Raw genomic sequence first — 20,712 nt, forward strand, 5'->3', positions numbered from 1 at the left:
AGTTAGACTCCAAGTGATGGTGGCCGTGCGGCCCTGAAATTCAGGAGGAAGGTCTGGACTGGAGACGGGGATTGGAGAGCTGTCAGCATCTAGACAGGGTGTTTAAAACCATGAGATGGGGCTTCCCTGGTGGCGCAGTGGTTGAGAGTCCACCTGCTGACGCAGGGGACATGGGTTCGTGCCCCGGTCCGGGAGGATCCTGCATGCCGCGGAGCAGCTGGGCCCGTGAGCCGTGGCCGCTGAGCCTGCGTGTCCGGAGCCTGTGCTCCGCAATGGGAGAGGCCACACAGTGAGAGGCCCGCGTACCGCAAAAAAAAAAAAAAAAAAAAACCATGAGATGGGGGTGCTCATGGATGGGAGGAGGGATCCGCGGTGGAAGCAGGGTGGCGGGGGAGGCCAGGGATCTGGGGTCCTGCGGGCCGCGGGACGGCAGGGCCTTCAGGAGAAGGAGGGACCCACTGTGTCTGTGACGCTCAGGGCTGACCATGGGGTCCAGCGTGTGAAGGTCACGTCTAACCTTGGGGGAGGGGCTTGCACGGACAGGTAGAGGCCAGGGGGAGTCAGAGCAAGCGTGGGAGGGAAGGAAAGTGCTCAGAAGGCTTTGCGGGTAAATTATTTCACACTGTCACACACACTGAGGTTTTTTTTTTAATTGTGGTAAAATATTCACAGTGTACATTTACCATTTTAGCCACTTTGAAGTGTACAGTTCAGTGGCTTAAGCACAGTCATCGTGTTGTACACCCATCGCCTCCATCATCTCTGGAACTTTTCCATCTTCCCAAAGTGGAGCTCAGTCCCCATTAAACACCAACTCCCCACCCTCGGCCCCTGGCACCCACCCTTCTACTTCCCATCTCTGTGGACCTGACGGCTCCAGGGACCTCGTGTAAATGGGATTGCCAGTGTTTATCCTTTTGTGACTGGCCTGTTTCACTAAACGTGTCAGAACTTCCTTCCTTTTTAAGGCTGAATAATATTCCATTGTATGTATAGACCGCCTTTTGTTTATCCGTTCATCCATCAGCAAACACTTGGGTTACTCCCAGTTTGGGGTATTGCGAATAATGAACGTGGATGTACAAATTCCTCTTCAAGTCTCTGCTTTCACTTTTGGATACGTACTCAGAAGTGGAATTGCCAGATCATGTGGTGGTTCTATTTTTAATTTTTGAGGAACCTGCATACTGTTTTCCATAGTTGGCCGCACTATTTTATATTCCCAGCAACAGCGCAGAAGGGTTCCACTTTCTCCGTGTTCTCACCAACACTTGTTCTCCCCCACTCTCTCTCTCCCCCTCCCTCTCTCTCTCTCTCTCTCTCTCTCTCCCCCTCCCTCTCTCTCTCTCTCTCTCTCTCTCTCTCCCTCCCTCTCTCCCTCCCTCTCTCTCTCTCTCTCTCTCTCTCTCTCTCTATATATATATATATATATATATATATAAAATACACACAGACACACAAATACACACCCCATCCTCACGGGCGTGAGGCGTTATCTCATTGTGGTTTTGATTTGCATTTCCCTAATGACTAGTGATGTGGAACATCTTTCCACGTGCTGTTGGCCATCCATATATCTTCTCTGGAGAAACGTCTACTCAAGTCCTTCATCCATTTTAAAAATCAGGTTGTGTTGCTGTTGACTAATGACTTCTTTTTTTTTTTTTTTTTTTTGCGGTACGCGGGCCTCTCACTGCTGTGGCCTCTCCCGTTGTGGAGCACGGGCTCCGGACGCGCAGGCTCAGTGGCCCTGGCTCACGGGCCCAGCCGCTCCGCGGCATGTGGGATCTTCCCGGACCGGGGCACGAACCCGTGTCCCCTGCATCGGCAGGCGGACTCTCAACCACTGCGCCACCAGGGAAGCCCTAATGACTTCTTTATATATTCTGGGTATTAACCCCTTATCCAATATATAGTTTGCAGATATTTCTCCCATTCCGTGGGTTTCCTTTTCACTCCGTTGATAGTATCCTTTGATGCACAAATCAAATATTTTACAGTTCCACTAGCAGCCACTTCAGAAGCTTGTAAACTCTTACTCTGAGATTCCTTGGGTGACATGAACACGCGAGGTTGGTCGTTGGCGTCCCAGGTTTGGGTTTGGAAGACCCAGACCTTCCAAGCAGGAAAGGCCTCGTTGCCTAGAAAACGCTTGACATTTGGGTTTTCTCCCTTGACCCTGGGAGTAGGCCTGATTTCACAATATTTATGAAGAAACAGACCCCTGGGGATTGCGAGTGAAGCAGACACAACAGCAGAGATGCCAGGATTCTTGAAAGGTGAGTCGCATTCCAGGACATTTCCACCTTCCCAGATGTAAACCGGTAGTGAACACACCTCCGTGGGCACAAGGGTGGTGGCAGTCAAAGCCCGGAACCGCGTCTTGGGGCAGAGGGAATTAGAGGACCTTCCCCCCGCACCGGGCGAGGGCTCCACACTTGCCTGGACTGCCCAGTTCCCAGAGGCTTTCACCTCCCATCTTCCCTGAACTTCACAGAGCCTGTAGACATAGATGTTCTCCTCGCTGTCTGCCTGTTACCCTGGGGTCCCTGGACTTCACATCTCAGCCCTGCCATGAAAAGCTTGAGCCGCTGGGCCAGGCACTTTGCATGACTTCTAACCTTGCTTTGTCAGAGGAGGAGGAGAGTGGCAAGCTGGAGCTTACGACACCCCTGTCCAGCCTGGAGCCTGGTGCATAATAGGCGTTTGGTAAACGTGGGCTAAGTCTGGGGAGGCTGTGACACCCCCGGAGGACACGTGATGGACAGTGGCTCTGGCATTCAAGGAGGACTTATGAGCAAGCAAACTTTATCTATTATTTCATTTTTACAGCAACCATGTTATCCCCGTTTTCAGGGTGTAGAAATAGACTCAGAGAGGTTAAGAAATTTAACCAAGCACACACAGTTACGAACCTTGGATCTGAACACAGCGTGATTTCCAGTGACCTGCTCCCTACTCCCAACTTTGTGTAAAAAACATGCAGGAGGGCTTCCCTGGTGGCGCAGTGGTTGAGAGTCCGCCTGCCGATGCAGGGGACACGGGTTCGTGCCCCGGTCCGGGAAGATCCCACATGCCGCGGAGCAGCTGGGCCCGTGAGCCATGGCTGCTGAGCCTGCGCGTCCAGAGCCTGTGCTCCGCAACAGGAGAGGCCACAACGCTGAGAGGCCTGTGTACCAAAAAAAAAAAAAAAACATGGAAAGTTGAAAGAATAACTCATACACACACACACACACACACACACACCCTTCCCCCAGGTTCAACAAGTGTGAACATAATGCCACATTTCCTTCACACTTTCTCTGAATATATATATATACACACACGTACTTGAAAGTACGGTATAGACATCATGACCTTTTACCCCTGTTGCGGACTGAATGTTTGTGTCACCTCCCCAAATTCATATATTGATGCCCTAGCCCCCCGTGTGATGGTATTTGGAGATGGGCCTTTGGGAGGTTTTTGGGGTCAAGTGAGGTCATAAGAGGGGGCTAAGAAGAATCACCAGCGAGTTCTCTCTCTGTCTCTCTTTCCCACTGCGCACACTCCCCGAGGAAAGGCCACGTAAGGACGTGGCAAGAAGGCGGTGGTCTGTAAGGCAGGAATGGGACTTGCACCAGAACCCAACCATTCTGGCACCCTGATGTGGGACTTGCAGCCTCCAGACTGTGAGCAAATTAAATTCTTTTGTTTAAGTGAGCGGTATTTTGTTATGGAAGCCTGAGCAGACAAAGACAACACCTGAGCACCACCACGTGCATCTGCTAAGAATAAAGAAAATCTCCTACATAATTACACCCAAGAAAATTACCAATAACTCTGTAATATCTAATATTCTATCCAAAGTCAGATTTTTCCCAATTGTCCTAAGAATGTCTTCTCATAACTGCTTTTTAAATTTTCACCCGGATGGGACTTCCCTGGTGGCACAGTGGTTAAGAATCCGCCTGCCAATGCAGGGGACATGGGTTCGAGCCCTGGTCCGGGAAAAGCCCACATGCCACGGAGCAACTAAGCCCGTGCGCCACAACTACTGAGCCTATGCTCTAGAGCCCACGAGGCACAACTACTGAGCCCACGTGCCACAACTACTGAAGCCTGCGCGCCTAGAGCCCGTGCTGTGCAACGAGAAGCCACCGCAGTGAGAAGCCAGCTCTCCACAACTAGAGAAAGCCCGCACGCAGCAACGAAGACCCAACACAGCCAAAAATAAATAAATATATTTAAAAAAAATTCAACCGGAATCCAGGCAAGGTCCACACATTATATTTAACATCTCTTAATCTAGAACAATCCTTTCCCCACCGCCAGCCCCTCCACCTACATCATTGACAATTTTGAAAACAGGCCACTTGTCCCATAAAATGTACCACTTTCTAGATTTGTCTGATGTTTCCTCGGGTGTAAATTCAAACACAGTATATTTTGGCAAGAATTCCGCATAACAGATGCTGTCTATACTGCGTCCTATCAGGAGGCATCTGTTGGCAGGGTAGTAAGGCTAGGTTGGGGACCCATATTTAACCTCGATACAAAATAAGCCACCAGACTTTCAGCTCAGCGCCTTTTCTTTACACCAGCGAAGTCGGCTGCGCTGGGACCCGCAGTGCGGAGTCCACCGCGGGACGGTCCCTTTGGGTCTCCCACGCCCCGCTCCTGCACATCTTCGCCTGGCCTCGCCCCCGCCGGCCTGGCCACGCCCCGGCCCGGCCCATCCCCCACCCCTCTCCAGCCCCGCCGGCCTAGCGGGCGGAACCAATAGCATCTGGCACTGCGCTCGACGTCGCCCGCCCGGAGTCTGCATCCAGGTGCTCCGGCCGCACGCGGACGCCGTTCTCGGTAGGCTTCCGGCGCACGCTGAGCTGCAGCCGCCGACGGGCCGGAGTTCGCGGAGCCGCTGCAGTCTGTCTCGCCTGTGCGCCTGGTTCAGCCGCCGCCATGGGGATCCTGGAGAAGATCTCCGAGATCGAGAAGGAGATCGCCCGCACGCAGAAGAACAAGGGTGAGGGCCGGCCCGGCGGGGCGTCTGCGGCGGGCGGGGGGGCTGCCGGAGCCGGAGGAGCCGGGCGGGATCCCAAGGGTGCGGATCGGGGCCCGACCAGGGGGCCGAGTAGAGAACCCCAGCATACGGAGCAAGCATCCGACCCGGAGAGGCGGGGTCGGGGTTCGAAGCCGGGTCTCCTGGCGGTCGGGCCTGGTGGATTGGCGCTCTGCTCCTTTGTGGGCGGAAGTCCAGGAGGAGACCCACACACACACACAGGTACAGCCTCGCCAGCTGCCCGGAGCCCCTCGGTGGGGTGGAGGCAGTCAGGACTTGAGTCTGGCGGACCTGGGTTTGGACCCCGGCTCCACCTCATACCTGCTGTGAAAGCTCGGGAAGTCACCTCACCTCTGGGAACCTCAGTGTCCCCCTCTGCAAATGAGGGTAATAACCCCGTGCGCCCTCTTAGCTCACAACTAAGTTAAACCGGATTCTGTTTGCAAAGCACTGGACGCACGTGAGCGCCCGGTATTAAAGTGGATCCCGCAGCATAGGTAGCGCTTGAAGCATCAAATCTGGGCGCAGACTGTAAGGGCGGCAGGAGCTCAGAGGAGAGGAGCAGTGAGGAGAGGAGACTGGTGACACCCAAAGAGCCTTCCAGGAGGAGGTGGGACTTGAGCTGGTTGGGGGCGGGATTCCAGGAGAGGGGCACTGCTGAGGCAAAGACACGGGAGCTGAGGTGAGCACGGCGTGTTCATGGGAGAGGGAGGAGGAGAGTCTAGATGAGAAGGAGGGTCTGGAGTAGTGGGAGATGTGGTTGGCTGTGGTGGGCGAGGCCCAGTGCCTGACCAGCCCTGCTGTGGGATTGCAGGAGCAGGAAGCAAGCCTGTGGTTGGTCTCAGTGTCTGTCGTCCCTTGGCTGTGAAGTTGGGGGGCTGCCTTCACTCTCATTCTGGAAATACTCGCGGAACCCTTACTAGGTGCCAGGCACTGTGGTTAAAGCAGTGAACAGCTGGCACGTCCTTGCCCGCATGGAGCTGACCTTCCAGTGGACCATCTGTAAACTGGTAGCTGAATACACAGGATAATTTCAGCCAATAATAAACGCTGTGGAGACAAACTAGGGTGATGTCGCAAGCGTGTCAGGGTAAGGGCTGGGGCTACTTAGGTGGCATGATCAGAGAACACCACCATGAGGTGGGGACGTTTGAGCTGAGACCAGAATGAGAAGAAGGAACCAGCCATGCAAAGACCTGGGGGGAGACTGTTCCTGGCAGATGAAACAGCTGGTGCAGAGGACCTGAGGCAGGAATGAACTTGGCTTGTTGAAGGAGCTGAAGGTCTGGGGCTGGAGTGCAGGATGGGAAAGGAGTGGGCCAGTCGTGTAGGCCTTGTAGGTCATGCGAAAGAGTCCAGGTTGTGTTCTAAGGGCAGTGGAAGCTAGTGGAGGGTGTTAAGCAGCAGAGACTTCTGTTTTAAAAGTTCCCCCTGGCTGCCCTGCAGAGCATCACCCATGGGGCTCAAGGAAGGTAGCAGGGAGGCTTGAGATGCTGCCGCTTGGGCAGTGGTCCAGGAGGGGACGTAAAGGTGATGAAGGGATCAAGACCTAGTCCTTCCCTTCAGAGATGCTCAGGGTCTCATGCGCCGGGGTGACAGAAAGGACCACGTGAACCCGACTTGCTGAGCCTGTCCTTGACCACTTCTCACTGCCCTCAATTCACTCATTCAGTTGCCAAAACACTTCCTGAGCACCACACCGGAAGCTGGGGATCCTGCCCTTCTGGAGGGAGGGAAGCAAAGAAACAAGATTCAGTCGTCCCTCGGCATGGGGGAGGGGGGCACTGGTTCCGGGACCCACCGCAGACCCCACGATCTTAGAATGCCGCATCCGATAGCCGGCCCTCCATGTCCACGGTTCCGCATCCACAGATTCCGTCCACCGCAGACCATGTAGCACTGTGACATCACTGAAAAAAATTCCCGTATAAGTGGGCCCGTGCAGTTGAAACCCGTGTTATTCCGGGGTCGGCTCTAGTTTCAAATGGTGCTGAGAAGCCATGAAGACAAATGGGACCAGCGAGGGGCCTGGCATGGGGTGGGGGTTACTGCAGACAGTAATAATAACTGACTTGTATTGAGAGCTTACCATGTGCTGGTCATCGTTCGCAGAGCTTTCTTTAATTACAGAAATCTGCAGAAGTAATCGCTGCTAACATCCCTATTTTGCAGATTAAGAAACTGATGCACGAGGAGGTTAAGGAACTTTTCCAAAGTAAAATGGCCCGTAATTTCAGGATGGAATTCCAACACAGGCCCTTAAGCTCCGCGTGACATTGCCTCTGCATGACTGGGCAGGGGAGGCCTCTCTGAAGAGGTGACATGGAGCTGAGAAGGAGTCAGCCTTGGGAAGATGAGGTTGAAATGGGGTAGCAAGTGCAAAGGTCCTGAGGCGAGAATGGGCGGCTGGACTGTGCCAATGAGAGGGACAGTGGTGGAGACGGGAAGTGGCCAGGCCGGTCACCTGACCACAGCAACATGACACGTAGCTGAGGTCCTGTACCCTCCCTCTGCTGCCCTGCAGTGCAGCTCCCCATCAGTAGTGTAACTTACGTACATGAGAATTTGGAAAAAATCGATATCAAGGAGGAGAAAAAGGAAAGTAATTTATAATTAAAATAGGGTTTATTTCCATAAGTGAATGTAGGGGCACAGCCAAGATACAGTGGAGTTACAAGGAGGCGGTGAGGTGTTTGCAGCGCTGCACATGTGGTAGCCACAGTGCAGATGATGCAGGTGTGTCGTGTGGGTGACTCACGTCCCCTCCACGAGGCCTCCCTGTTGGCAGCCTGGGGTCCCAAGCAGGCAAGCCTGTCTGGGTAAAGTTTCAAACGAAACATGCCATACTCTTCCCTCAGCATACACAGTAGTTCCACTCCTGGGAATGTCAGTGTCTGTCAACGCTGTAAAAACGCCCTCTGAGGCTCTGGGCCCCAGAGATCCTGATCCAGGCTCCCTCTGTGGCCCTGCAACACGGGACAGTTCTTGGCTCTGCTGGTCTGACTTATAGAGCTGCGGGCTTCCCCAGCTCCTGCCTGATAAGTGCCCGTGAAGACCACCATCACTTCACCATCGCAGCGACACCTGAAAACGCCCTCCAGGATGCCCCCAGGAGTGGTGCCGCCCTGGCTGAGAACCACTGACCTTGGGTCGTGTCTGTCTGTCGGTTGCTGTCTGGCTCTGAGGGTCCCGGCCAGCATTCGGCTGCGTGTATTTGGTTGCGTACGGGACCCTCCCAACCCACCCGGGACACTCACCTTCCATCTTGTGTTGTCTTTTAGCCACCGAGTATCACCTGGGCCTGCTGAAAGCAAAACTCGCCAAGTATCGGGCCCAGCTCCTGGAACCCTCCAAATCGTCCTCATCCAAAGGCGAGGGCTTCGATGTCATGAAGTCGGGCGACGCCCGCGTGGCGCTGATCGGCTTCCCCTCTGTGGGTAAGGTCAGTGATGGGCACCACAGGCCTCGGGGAGGAAGGTGGCTGGTCTCCGCTCTGCCGCGGCCGCGCCCCCTCCCTCCTCTCTGAGCCGGCTCCAGGGCGCAGGAGACCCAGCCTCCCTGGGCCCGGTGGGGACTCTTCAGCAGGAGTGGCCCTGCTGGCCTCTGCCTTGTCCCCAAGCACAGATGTTCACTGAGTGTGCACCTCGTGCCAGGCATGTTCTGCCCCTGCCCACTCAGCCCCGAGCTCGCGGAGGAGAGGGGAAGGGCAGGCACGTGGAGCGGGCCGGCTGCCCTGTGAGCAGGTGTGTGAGCAGAGCCCCGAGGAGGGGACCTTGAGGCGGAGGCCGTCGGGGAGCGAGGGTGGCGGGGCGCCTTGAACTGACCGGGTGTGACCCCTGGGCGGCCGGCGAGCACGGCCAGGCTTTGACTCCTAGGGTGTTGCCGTGGATTCGCTCGTTTTAGCCTTTTCTTTCGACCTTACTTTCCAGCCTGCAAGGCCTTCTCTCCCGGGTGAGAAGCCCAGGCTGGGAGGAGCCACCACTCTAGTGACCGAGAGCTGTGCCCTTGGGGTCTGGGCCCTGTTGGGAATCTGGGCTCTCTGAGCACAGGAGGGCGCGGGCCGCCCTCCTGCAGGGGCCAGACAGGTTCGGGGGTGTCCCCCAGGTTGGCCTCTGGCAACCACGGCTCTCAGGGCCGCCCGGCTGGCCACACCTGTCTACCCCACCAGGTTTTTACGTTTCCTCAAGTTTCCAAGAGGCCCCCTGGGCAGAGACTTTGTGACCTGAGGCCTATGATCTCTCACGAGCCCTGTTTGGGTTCCAGGGCCTGAGGGCGTGTGAGCGAGCTGCGCCCCAGCTCCCTGCTGACTAGGGTGGGGGCGCCGGGCCGGGCCGCGCTGGCCTCGTGGCACTGCCCGCGGCTGTGCTGGCCTCTGGGCCACAGCGTCCATCACTGTGGTTGCTGCACTCCCCCTGCCTTGTCACCTCCTTCACAAGGTCGGGACCGGATCGAGGTCCCGGGTCCCCAGCAGAAGCAGGACCGAAGGCAGGGTCTCTCAGTCCCGGCCGGGTGTGGCCCCACTCCCGCCGTGGGCCGGCCGCGAGGTCCCATCCGGATCCTTCCCTGCTCCCCCCCTCCCCCCCTCCCTTGCAGCCCTGCGCCACCGCCGGCGCTCTCAGGCAGGAGGGTCCCTGCCTCCTTGCCCTCCTGGGAGCAGCAGCTGTGTGCTGTGGGACCGACACCTACTCCAAGTTTTCTGGGCCCAGGAGGGTCTGGAGGTTCCGTGGAGCTGGGGATGGGTCCCAATGTAGCGGGGGAACCCCCTTAGGAACCAGGTCCCTGTGTCCACCCGAGGCAGGCCTGAGGCCTCAGGCACAGGGTGGCCCTGTGGTGTTGAACCCCCCAGGCAGGGCCAGAGGTGACTTTTCCAGCTGTTGTCATCACAGCCCAGCCGGGGGGATGGGGGTCTCCCCGCGTCACACCTGAGCTCCTGGAGGCGGGGCACGACCCCCGCTGCAACGAGCTGCTTTCTCCCAGTCCACCTTCCTCAGCCTGATCACCTCCACGGCCAGCGAGGCTGCGTCCTATGAATTCACAACCCTGACCTGCATCCCTGGGGTCATTGAAGTAAGTCGGGGCTTGCCGGATCCCAGGAGGGAGGGTGAGCGCGCGCATGCGTGTGTGTGTGTGTGTGTGTGTGTGTGTGTGTGTGTGTGTGTGTGTGTGTGTGTCTCGTGTGCCGGGGGAGGCTCTGGGCTGAGCTGCTCTGCCCTCAAGCATGGACACCGCTGGGGGCTGGGGCTGCCGGGACCCCAGAGACGCCTGGCCCGTCCTGCAATCCTGGCTGGTTCCGAGAGTCTGCCAGCATGCACAGCTCTCCCCGGTGCCCCTCTGTGACCCGCTGCCCTGCGCCGCCCCGGCTCGGGTCACCCGTGGCTGGCTGGCTCCTGTTCCCTGAGAAGCTTTGGAGCCTTGGGCAACGGGGGTTCTGTGGCCTTGGGCCTCCCACCGTGAGGAGCTGTTACCATCAGCAGTGGCTGCCGGGGGCTTATAGAGACTCCCGCCCTCCAGGCGGCCCCTCGGCTCGCGGGACATGGTCCGCCCAGGCTGGGGGGGTGGGGCCGCGGCTCACACTTGGCCGGGAGGCCCCTTCACAGCCCGCCGGCCCCGCCTTACCTCCTTTCCTGCATCCTAGTACAAAGGCGCCAACATCCAGCTCCTGGACCTCCCTGGGATCATCGAAGGCGCAGCACAAGGTGGGAGGGGGAGCAGGTGGGGGGGCGGGGTGGAGCCCAGGCCCCCTGCGGGCGCCTGTGGACGGTTCACGGGAGGGTTGGGCTCACAGCCCCTCCCCGGGCCCAGTGCTCTGTTCCTGAGGGACTCTGGCCTCAGAGCTGAGGGGACTGAGGCCCAGGAGGTGGGTGGCTTGCCCAGGGTCGCACGGCTCACCAGGCAGCTTTGGTTCCCACGTCCAGTGTGTGGTGGACCCCGCCAGGGACGGGCGCACGGCAGTGGAGCCCTAGCCCCGGAGCCCTGTCCTCTGAGATGGGACACGCCCTCGGCTTTGGTGGCAGGTGGCTGCCCGCTGGGGTCGTCCCTCCCTTGCCAGGTGCCAGCTCCGTGCGGACCGTTGTCTCGCTTAATCTTCTGACACCCCTGTGACTGAGCGAGTGTCGTCATTTCCTTCTTACGGCCGGGAGGAGCGTGGGGACGGACGGCTGAGCGTCTGCCCTAAACGACCGTGCACCTGTGCAGTGTGGGACTGGAGTTGGAGCCTCCTCCTGGGGGTCCCGTGCCCACCGCCCTCATCAGGGCGAGGTCCTGCCTACTTGGATTGGCGTGGGGAGCGATGGTGGTCCCCCAGGAACCTGCCATCCCAGCCAGCAGGAGGAGGCCTGGCCCCCACGGGGGAGGCTCACCCGCTGTAGTCAGGAGGCCCCTGGAGACCACCGGGTCCCCGGCTGTGACCCCAGTCCCCAAGTGGCTGTGTGACCTTGGCCTGGTGCCTGCCTTCTCTGGCTGTCCGATGGCAGGGTCTGACCTTGGTGACGGCTCCACAGCCCCTCCCTGTGCCTTCTGCTGCTTCCTTTCCGTAACCCTCGTTCTGGGAGGGGCAGACTCGTCACATCCTGGAACCACGTAGCTTTGTGGTCTTGGGCAAGTGGTTGAGTGTTTCTAAGCCAGGCCTCGGTTTTCTGGTGTCTGGACCAGGTAGATAACAGCGACTGCCCAGTGTGGCTCTGCAGGCTGAGTGAGCAGCTGGTGGAGGATCACCCCGCTCGGGCCGTGGAGCGGGGTGGGGGTGGGGGCAGCGGGGGGCGCCTCTGCTCCCCAGGCGCTGGTGTCGGGGTTGCTCCTAGAACACATTTCCACGAGTGAGACGGGGCTCAGGAGAAGTACCTGCCTGGGGGCGGCGCACGGCAGACCGCGCGGGCCTGTAGGGGCAGGAGCCTGCGCCATGGGCTGCGGGCGTCCCGCGGTCCTGCCCATGTCACTGTGTAACCACGTTCCGCCCTCCTGACCAGGGAAGGGCCGTGGCCGGCAGGTGATCGCCGTGGCACGCACAGCCGACGTCGTCATCATGATGCTGGACGCCACCAAGGGAGAGGTGCAGAGGTCCGCATTTGGGATGGGGCAGGCTGACACGCCTGGGAAGGCCCTGCGGGGGGAACAGGACACTGCGGCTACCGCCCGTGTGTCCCTGAGCTCGTGGTGGGTGGTTCCAGGGGTGCTTGGCGCTCTGCCATGTGGGAGCAGTGGCAGGACTGTCCACGGCTACACCCAGTGCAGGCGGCCTGGGGCAGCCTCCCTGAGAGGCTTGCGTCTGGAGGATGGGGCTGTGCCGTGCCACCCTGGCTCTGGCTCCTGCCTGCGGGGGCCTGGGTGCCCCATTGCTGCCCAGCGTCTGCCAGGAGCCCGGCCGCAGACAGCAGAGCCTTGCTCACGCCCTGGCCTGCGGCTGAGGGCACAGCAGGCGATCTCCCCTCGGACTGGCCCGAGGGTCTGGGGCTCATCCTCAGCGCCTTTGGTTGCTGGGAGGGGACGTTCGGCGGCTGGTGGCGGGTGCGGGGGGGCCGGCCGTGGAGGGTGGGGGCCGCACGGCCTGCCCCGGGCACCTGTGAAGGCCACGGGGACTCCACCAGGTCCCTGCTGGAGAAGGAGCTGGGGTCGGTCGGCATCCGCCTCAACAAGCACAAGCCCAACATCTACTTCAAGGTGAGGCCTCGGCAAGGGGGTGGGCCCGGCCGCGGCCGCAGGGTGAGCGGTGCGGGCTGCGGCTGCCGCTCTGTCAGCATCACCCCTCCCTCTCTCCTCCAGCCCAAGAAAGGAGGCGGCATCTCCTTCAACTCGACGGTCACGCTGACCCAGTGCTCAGAGAAGCTGGTGCAGCTGATCCTGCACGAGTACAGCATCCTTCCCGAAGGTGCGAGAGGGGGGCCGTGGTCCTCGGGCAGCGGAGGCCCGGGTGACGCAGACTGCCCACATCACCCAGCTCCGTCCAAGCCGCAGGAAAGCTGCGGCCAGCTCACACGAGGCACTTCTGTCCCCTTTGCTTCACGCTCCCCAAGCTTCAGGCTGGCCGGGCCGTAGCCGTGCACCCCTGGCTCCTTGCAGGGTACAAGGCCGGTCACGTGTGGAAGGAAGACGAGATGGCGAGGGACAGGGCCTCCTGGGCTGCGGAGGCCTCGGGGCGACCCCAGGGGCAGGGGGGGGCCAGGCTGGGGGCGGTGGTTTTAGCGGAGGCAGGGCGGCCGCAGGGGGCAGCTCGCGTTGTAGTGGGAGAGGGACCAGTGCTCCGGCCTCTGGAACTGGCTGCCTTGGCGATCCTGGCAAGGGCGTCATTTCTTCTGTTGTAACAGCAAAGATTTAAAATATTGAACCCCTTACACGTTGTGCTTCCCTGAGAAAAGTGAGGGAGCTCCCCAAACGTTAAAATCCTGTAAAACTGTGGAAGCAGATAACCTTACAGTCCCTCTTGGCAGCGTCTCTCGCGATCGGCTGTTTCAGGCCCTGCTGGCAGCGGGGGTGGGGGGGGTGCTGCTGGCGCACAGGTTGCCCTTAACCCTGGCCCCTCAGAGATCTTCAACGCGGAGGTGCTGTTCCGAGAAGACTGCTCCCCGGACGAGTTCATAGACGTGATCATGGGCAACCGCGTGTACATGCCCTGCTTGTATGTAAGTGGTACCAGCCCCCGGGGCAGCCACGTGGGAGGGGAGCCCTCACCCCAGGGGCTGCTTCCGTCCCGCAGGCGCCTCGGGCTTGCCCCAGAGCGCCAGCGCAGCCTCTCCCCCAGGCCCCTTCAGCCTCTCCCCATCCTTGAGTCGGCGGGTGGAGCCCTGTTGCCACACTGCTCTCTTCCTCTCATTCCCCAACACCTCCTCCCCCTTTCCAACCCCAGGTTTATAACAAAATCGACCAGATCTCAATGGAGGAAGTGGACCGCCTGGCCCGGAAACCTGACAGCGTGGTCATTAGGTGAGGTTCGCGGCCGCCCTCTCTGAGTGGGGGTCCATCTGTCAGGCCTCTGTGCGCCCCGGGGTAGCTGCTGGTGACCGTGGCCGAGTCCCCCCTAACCTGTCTGGGCCAGGTGGGTGACGGGGTAAGCTCTGGTCATGAAAACAGAAGGACTTCATCCACCAAGGTCTGGGAGTGAGAGTGGTTAGCGGCTTCGTGGCTTAGCAGTTAACTGCAGACCCTCAGAGAGCCAGGCTGTAGCCCGCTGCTCCTGAGGCCCTGGAAGATGTGGCTTCTGTCCCCTCCGCTGGTGGGGGCGGGGAGAAGGGACTGAAGTCCTCAGGTGGGGGCTTCTCTGAGGGCCGGGTCCTGGGAGCCGCCTGCACTCAGGCTCGCCATGGCTGTGGGCCCTCTGTCGGGGCAGCCTGGCTTTGTGCCCACCCTGCTGGCTCCCCAGCTCCACCCAGGTGCTCTGCAGCGTCACGGTGGCGCTTGGCTTTTGGGGAGCGGGACCTTGGGGACTGAGGAGGAGCGGGCTCCTGGGCCCACGCGAGGACTGCTTCCCGGGCGTCCCTAGCGGCCACGAAGAGCAGCAGAGAGCGGGTGTCCTTCCCACAGGACAGCTCGGCTCCCCTCCTGCTGCTGCGTCCGGGCCCCGTCCTCAGGGCCCTGCAGGCCACCCCTGTACCTGCTCACGTGCATCGCAGGGGAGGGCGGGTCCCCACTCAGGGCAGTACAGCGGCAAAGGACCAAGCCGGGGTCACCGCATTGCTGAAACCCCTGCCGGGCAGCCCTGGGCCACTCGGGGGGTGGGCTCTGCATTGTCATCCTCTGCCTCTGGCCACCCCAGCTGCCACAGGTGCCCTGTGCCCTCCACAGGGCCCCGGAGAGACGGCAGGCTGTGCTGGGCGTGAACGTGACAGTGACAAGAGGTGTTGGCAGCTGAAGCGCCGTCAGGCCTGCGGTTGTGCTGCCCCATGGGCGCCAGCTGGGCCGCACTGGCCTGGGTGCCGGGAGCCCTGGGTGCTCTGACCGGCCCCTTCCTCCCGGCAGCTGCGGCATGAAGCTGAACCTGGACTATCTGCTGGAGATGCTCTGGGAGTACCTGGCCCTGACCTGCATCTACACCAAGAAGAGAGGCCGTGAGTCAGGGCCGCACGGCCCGAGAAGCGGCCGGGCCTCCCCCTCCCCCGGGCCGCCCGGTCCGCGCGCGGCGCCCAGAGCCCCGGCCCAGCCAGTCTCTACACGACAGCTTTCTCCCATCTCAGAGCCGGCACCACCCTCTACCGCAGCCTGTCAGAGGCCTCGGCCTGAGCCCTTGTGGCAAAGAATGCCGAGTTCTGGGGCTGCTGGCCTTGAGGGGGATGTGGGGATGGGATAGACACCGCCAGCAGTGGCTCCCCAAGCGGTGACAGACGCTACATCAAGGCTTTAGGGCACTGGGCACACCGGGGCCTCCCCGACGTCCCAGCCCCTGTGCACACGCCTCACATCCCACGGCCTAGCGGCCGAGCTTGGGCAGTTTGCGTCGACCTTGGCCGTGTCTGCAGAGGGAGGTGAGGCTGCCGGCCGGAGCCGGTCCAGCCTGGGTTCTCCTGCGGGTCCCCTCGGCCGGGGCTCTTGTGGCTGATGGGTTTGCAGGAGGTTGCTCCCTGGACTGCGGTGTAGTTTGATTTTCTGTGCTGAGTCAAGGCCGTAGAAGTCCGTTCGGGGCTCTTAGCGAGGGTGTGCCCGGGAGTGGGGGAAGCGCAGGCCAAAGCCGGAGACTGGAAGGGCCTCCGCTTCCTGCGGAGGGGGGCTGCGTGGCAGTGGGCCCTGACTCTGCTGACTGCCCGCCCCGCCCCGCCTGTCTGTGCAGAGAGGCCGGACTTCACAGACGCCATCATCCTCCGGAAAGGGGCCTCAGTGGAGCACGTGGTGAGTTGAGGAGACCTGTCCAGGCCGGGGTGGGGGGAGCTCTGCCCATCGCCCGGGGCCCTGCCTGACGTCTTCCCGGCCCTCAGCCGCCGCGTTGCAGTCGGGTGCTTGGACGCGTGTCCTGCCACCCAGCTGCAGTTAGGGGGCGGCGTGGAATGGGGCCCAGCGGGTAAGGCACTCGGCTTGCTGCCCGGTGCAGGGAAGACGCCTGGGAAGCGGTCGTCACCATCCTGTCCCACCAGGGCTGCGGGGTCCTCGGGGCCATTCAGGCGTTCGGTCAGTAGAGCTGCCGCCCAGGACGATTCTGGGTTGTGCGTTCCCAGTTGGGCCTCCCCCATGCTTGCCTCCACTCAGCCCCCCGCGCAGCCCGCCCCTCCACGCGCCCCATCGGCTCCGCCCCCAGGGGCTCAGTGCACCCAACATGCTAGTGAGCGTCGGTGTCCAGCCGAGTAGCCCCGGTTCCTGCCGGAACTGGGGTCCTTTGGGGTCAACAGATGCCAGCCACCCAATCCTGCAGCTAAACAGTCCCACACCGAGGGGAGTGCAGTGGGGGGTGGCTGGCGGCACGTTGGCACATGCCCTGGCCCTCTCAGGACGTGGGGCTTCCGCCACACCTGGCAGGAAAGCTGGAGAGACCAGGAGCAAAAGGCTCTTCCAGGCAGTGGGGCGGCAGGTGCAAAGGCCCGAGGCAGGAGCGAACATGGACTGTGGGCCGTTGGCTGCCAGCTGGCACGGAGGGTCGCAGGGTCGAAGGCAGCAGGTGCTAGAAGGTGGGGAGGGGCCTGCGGGGCCCTTGGTTCCAGAGCCTGGATCTTGTCCCAGCGAGGCCTGCCTTGCAGGACCTCAGCCCCTCCTGGATACTCACCTATCACAGGTGCCATGCTGTGCACACAGGCCTGCCTGGGTGCTGACCACAGACCCAAAGTAGAGAAGCCAGTCAGACACGGGGTTGCACCCTGGCGCCCACATACTAACGTTGAGGGGTAACCTCATCTGGTGGTAACGGAGCCCCCGGGGCCTTTGCAGTCCACCTAGTGGAGCTGACAAGAGCCTTGCCTGCACAGGATCACGGGCCATAAGCCCCAGGGGCAGAAAGGACCTGGCAGGGCCGGCAGGGGTGAGAGACACTGTGGGCTTCAAGGGTCTCCCATCCACAAACAGTATTAAAAAGGATGACCTTAGGGGACTTCCCTGGTGGTCCAGTGGTTAAGACTCTGCGCTTACACTGCAGGGGGGGCGCAGGTTCAATCCCTGGTCGGGGGACTGAATCCCACATGCTGTGCGGTGCAGCTTGGGTGGCCTTCCATCCTCCCTCATTGCTAGAGACACAAGTGCATAGGAACGCTTGTCTCCAGGGAGAGCCGTGGAGCAGGCTCAGTGGGAAACAGCGCCTTCTGACTTTGGTGTCAGGGATGCCAGGGCACGATGGGACCTGCAGCAAACTGGAGGGCACCCTCCCCATCTGCCTCGAGGGCTCCCAGGGTCCCGGGACGACTCTGCAACCGTGTGACCCTGAGCTTGTCAGGCAGGTCTAGTTCTGTCGTTCGGAGGCAAGCGCATTTGCAGGCAGAGCTGACCTGGACCGTCAGATTTCGTCTTTTGGTCTAGAAAACAGCGAGTGTCGGGACGGGTGTGTGTGTGTCTGTGCTCGTCCCTGCCGGCAGTGTCCTCAGCTGTGGCCACGCATCCTTGGTCACCCAGAGGAGGCCCAGATCAGGATGGCCCCCCGGAAACGTTCCTGTAGGCCTGATGTCTGGGCTCAGGCATTTGGTCTCTGCCCAGGGCCTGTGAGGCTGTGGGCACGTGGAGGACAGGCGACGTCGCACTATCCTCACCCCGGCCGCCTCCACCGCGCCCGCCCAGCCCGTGCAGCCAGGGGGCCACATTCTCGGGCGGAAGAGCTGGCTGCCCTCCAAGTTCTTCCCTTCGGGCCTCCTAACAGCGCTGGGTTCCTGTGACCTTTGTCCCTACTCGGGACTGCTACAGGATGTGGGCCATCCTGGGCTGGGGGTGACGTGTTATGTGGGAGGTTCCGGGTCAGGGCGGCAGGAGGTGAGAGAGGCAGGCCCGGTGGGGACCCTGACAGCCCTCATCCACCTGCCAGAGCACCTGTCAGGGCTGCCTTTCCAGCAGGGTGGGTGGGCGGGCCCAGGTCCTTCAGCGGCCGCGGCCCCATAGAGGCAGGAAGCGGGAGCGCCAGAGCAGCTGTGAGCACAAGGCTGCGTGGGGACCGCCAGAGCACCTGCCCTGGGCCCAGTTGCTTCTGGGCGCAGCCCGGGCTCACCATCCGTCTCTCTCCCGTCCCCCAGTGCCACCGCATCCACCGGTCACTCGCCAGCCAGTTCAAGTACGCGCTGGTGTGGGTGAGTCTTGGGCGGGAGGCGGGCAGGGTCGCCCGGGGCAGCCTCAGGGTCAGGCAGGAGCTCCGTCCTTCCGCATGGGGACTGGGGTGTCCGTCAGTCCTGCTCGCGGGGTGTGTGGTTTGCATGCTGACCCAGACCAGACACGGCCCTCCCGCTTCGGGATCCGGGCCGGGTGGACCGCTGGGAGTCCTGCTGTCAGAGGCTGCGGGGTCTGCTGGCGCTGGGACCCCCACTCTAGACCCCCCATCTGCACCTCCACCCCCTTCCAGTGACAGTCAGCTTCGGCCGGGTGGGTACAGAGGCTGATGTGGTCCCCCGTCCCGCTCCCCACTCAGGGCACCAGCACCAAGTACAGCCCGCAGCGGGTGGGCCTGACCCACACCATGGAGCACGAGGACGTCATCCAGATCGTGAAGAAGTAGTGGCCCCGCCCCCGCCCCCAGTGGGACTCACCAGAGCCTAAAGTGGGGAAATACAAATGCACCCCAGGAAGGGGTCTCTCGTGTCTCTGCTGCTTGCAGAAATTTCTTCAATGGGCAGATGGTGGACAGCATGCTGGGGCCTTAGGACGAGGTTGGGGCTGGGCTGGGCTGGCGGTGTTTCCCATGAGACTGGACTCTGGAAGGGGTCCTATTTGGGTCCCTGGGCCTGCGCCTTCTCCCCCCGCTCCCCGCGCCTTCCAGTGCAGAATGAGCAAGCTGCCCACCTGTCCCCAGCTAGGGCCTAGTGCAGATGGCTGGCTTGATGCCGTGGGCCTACTTGGGTCCCTGGCGGCCCCTCAGCTCCTGCCGGTTTTTCTGGTTCTCAGGGAGGGGGCTGCCCAGGACAAAACCCCCTATCCACCCCCCACCCCAGGGCTGCCCCGTGATGGAAACCAGAGATCTGGGGCTTTAAAGGCCCAGCTCATGCCCTCCACAGCCTGACCAGTCCCGAAGGGCCACCCCTTCCCAGGGCACCCCCTGCCCAGCACAGAGCCCAGGACCCAGCCCGGTGCAGATACCTGGGGTGGCGGATTTGGAGTCTGGGCTCTGCGTTTTCTCTAAATACCACCCCACCCTGCACCCCCAAATCTCTCGGCTCTCCTTCCTGAAATAAAAAGTGGAAACAATGCCTGTTCACTAAGGACAGTTTTGTGAGTTTGCTGAACTCGGTTGCCAGGTTGGGTCGGGGCAGCAGTGAGTGTGCGGATCCTGGGCCTTGGGGAAGCAGGCCCAAGCCTGGGGTTCAGGGGGGCCTCTGTGAGGAGTGATGCGAGGCGCCGTGCGGGCCTGCGAGCAGCCTGGGCTCCAGGGGCAGCGACTTGCCCTCGGCTACACGGCTTGTGAGCGCAGAGCTGGGATTGGAGCCCCAGCTGAGGCTGCTGAGCCAATGAGAAGACATCCTCCCGGCCCTGCAGCCTTTGGGGCAGGTGGCAACAGGTTTTCGGAGGCACTGGGCCAGCAGGTGGGGCAGAGCCCCGGGGGCTGGGCTGTGGAGCAGGCCCACTGCCCAGCTGTCCCGGCTGTTCTTGGCTTCTCTGTCAGCAGCTCAGGCTCCTTTCCGGTGACAAAACAGGAATAATAGACGTTATTAAATATGCATGGGGGCCCCAGGCGGGCAGCGTGGGGGGCTGGGCTTGCCGCCCACGATACAGACGCAGCTTCTCCACTGGCAGCCGCACTCCTGGGGCCCGGCCGAAGGACCCCCGTCGGGCGGCATGCGGGCAGGGAGCAGGCCACTGGACCCAGGTAAGGTGACCCGGCCCTGGACCCCTGGGGTCTCCGACTAGCACCCCCAGGCGGAAGGGGGAAGGGGGAAGGGGGAGAGGGTGGTGGCTGACCTGTGGCCTTGCTCCCTCACCGTGAGGTCTGTCTCAGCCTCGGCTTCTTCATCTGTAAGATGACATGATCGATGCCCAGCGCCGTCCTCCTCTCGGCGACGGTGGGCTGCTTACCTTGGCCCCACCTCCTGCCACAAGGCCTAGCCGCAAGGTCCCAAGGGAGGGTTTCTGCCTGGGCGACGGTCATTGCCGCTTCCTGCCTCAGGTTCACAGGGCGTCAGATCCAGGCCTGTTGTGTCCCCCAAGCAGGCTGGGAAAGGATGGAGATGAGGCTAGAGGTCTGGGCCTCCTTGGCCGGTGCGGGCTTGGCGGGGCAGGGTCTGAGGCTCCGGTCACTGGGCCCCCACGTCTCTCCCGTGGGTGGGCTTGTTTCCAGGGTAGTCTGTGCGTCTGTGATGGGTCCTTGGCCTCTTGGATCTGTGGTCAGCACGGTTAGGCTGTCCAGCCTGCGCGACGGTAGGTCGGCATGAACTGGTCTCTCGCAGCGCCTCGTGCTGGGGAAGGCATCCCTCGGGCTGGTGCAGCCCCCCAACACCTCCCAAAAGTCCCTGCCCCACACCACCAAGGTGCACCCCAAGGGTCAGCCCCTGTCCCAGGCGCCCCCTATTGCCATCACTCATCCTCCTGGGCCTTCTGTGCAGGGAGGCTCTGGCCAGGGTGACCCCAGGTCCCTTCTG

At 61.3% G+C, this 20,712-nt stretch overlaps 1 protein-coding gene across 1 annotated transcript; it reads left to right on the forward strand.

Moving 5' to 3' along the window:
• Positions 1-4,843: 4,843 nt before the first annotated feature.
• Positions 4,844-19,291, forward strand: DRG2 (developmentally regulated GTP binding protein 2). The gene is made up of 13 exons (XM_082679532.1): positions 4,844-5,005; positions 8,323-8,483; positions 10,019-10,108; positions 10,677-10,737; positions 12,007-12,097; positions 12,625-12,697; positions 12,800-12,890; positions 13,559-13,656; positions 13,881-13,957; positions 14,990-15,078; positions 15,795-15,853; positions 18,163-18,216; positions 18,552-19,291. Exons 1-13 carry the CDS (start codon positions 4,942-4,944, stop codon positions 18,636-18,638), a joined length of 1,095 nt encoding a protein of 364 aa, XP_082535658.1. The 5' UTR covers positions 4,844-4,941; the 3' UTR covers positions 18,639-19,291.
• The last annotated feature ends 1,421 nt before the right edge of the window (positions 19,292-20,712 follow it).

Source organism: Grampus griseus, assembly GCF_964374135.1.
Source record: "Grampus griseus genome assembly, chromosome: 20".
Taxonomy (NCBI): domain Eukaryota; kingdom Metazoa; phylum Chordata; class Mammalia; order Artiodactyla; family Delphinidae; genus Grampus; species Grampus griseus.

What these genes read in the sequence shown, in the direction of transcription:
- DRG2 (XM_082679532.1), top strand. Translation starts at nt 4,942, where the DNA reads ATGGGGATCCTGGAGAAGATCTCCGAGATCGAGAAGGAGATCGCCCGC. An exon ending in CCGCACGCAGAAGAACAAGG is followed by an intron (nt 5,006 to 8,322) that starts GTGAGGGCCGGC and finishes GTTGTCTTTTAG; the next exon opens with CCACCGAGTATCACCTGGGC. An exon ending in GCATCCCTGGGGTCATTGAA is followed by an intron (nt 10,109 to 10,676) that starts GTAAGTCGGGGC and finishes CCTGCATCCTAG; the next exon opens with TACAAAGGCGCCAACATCCA.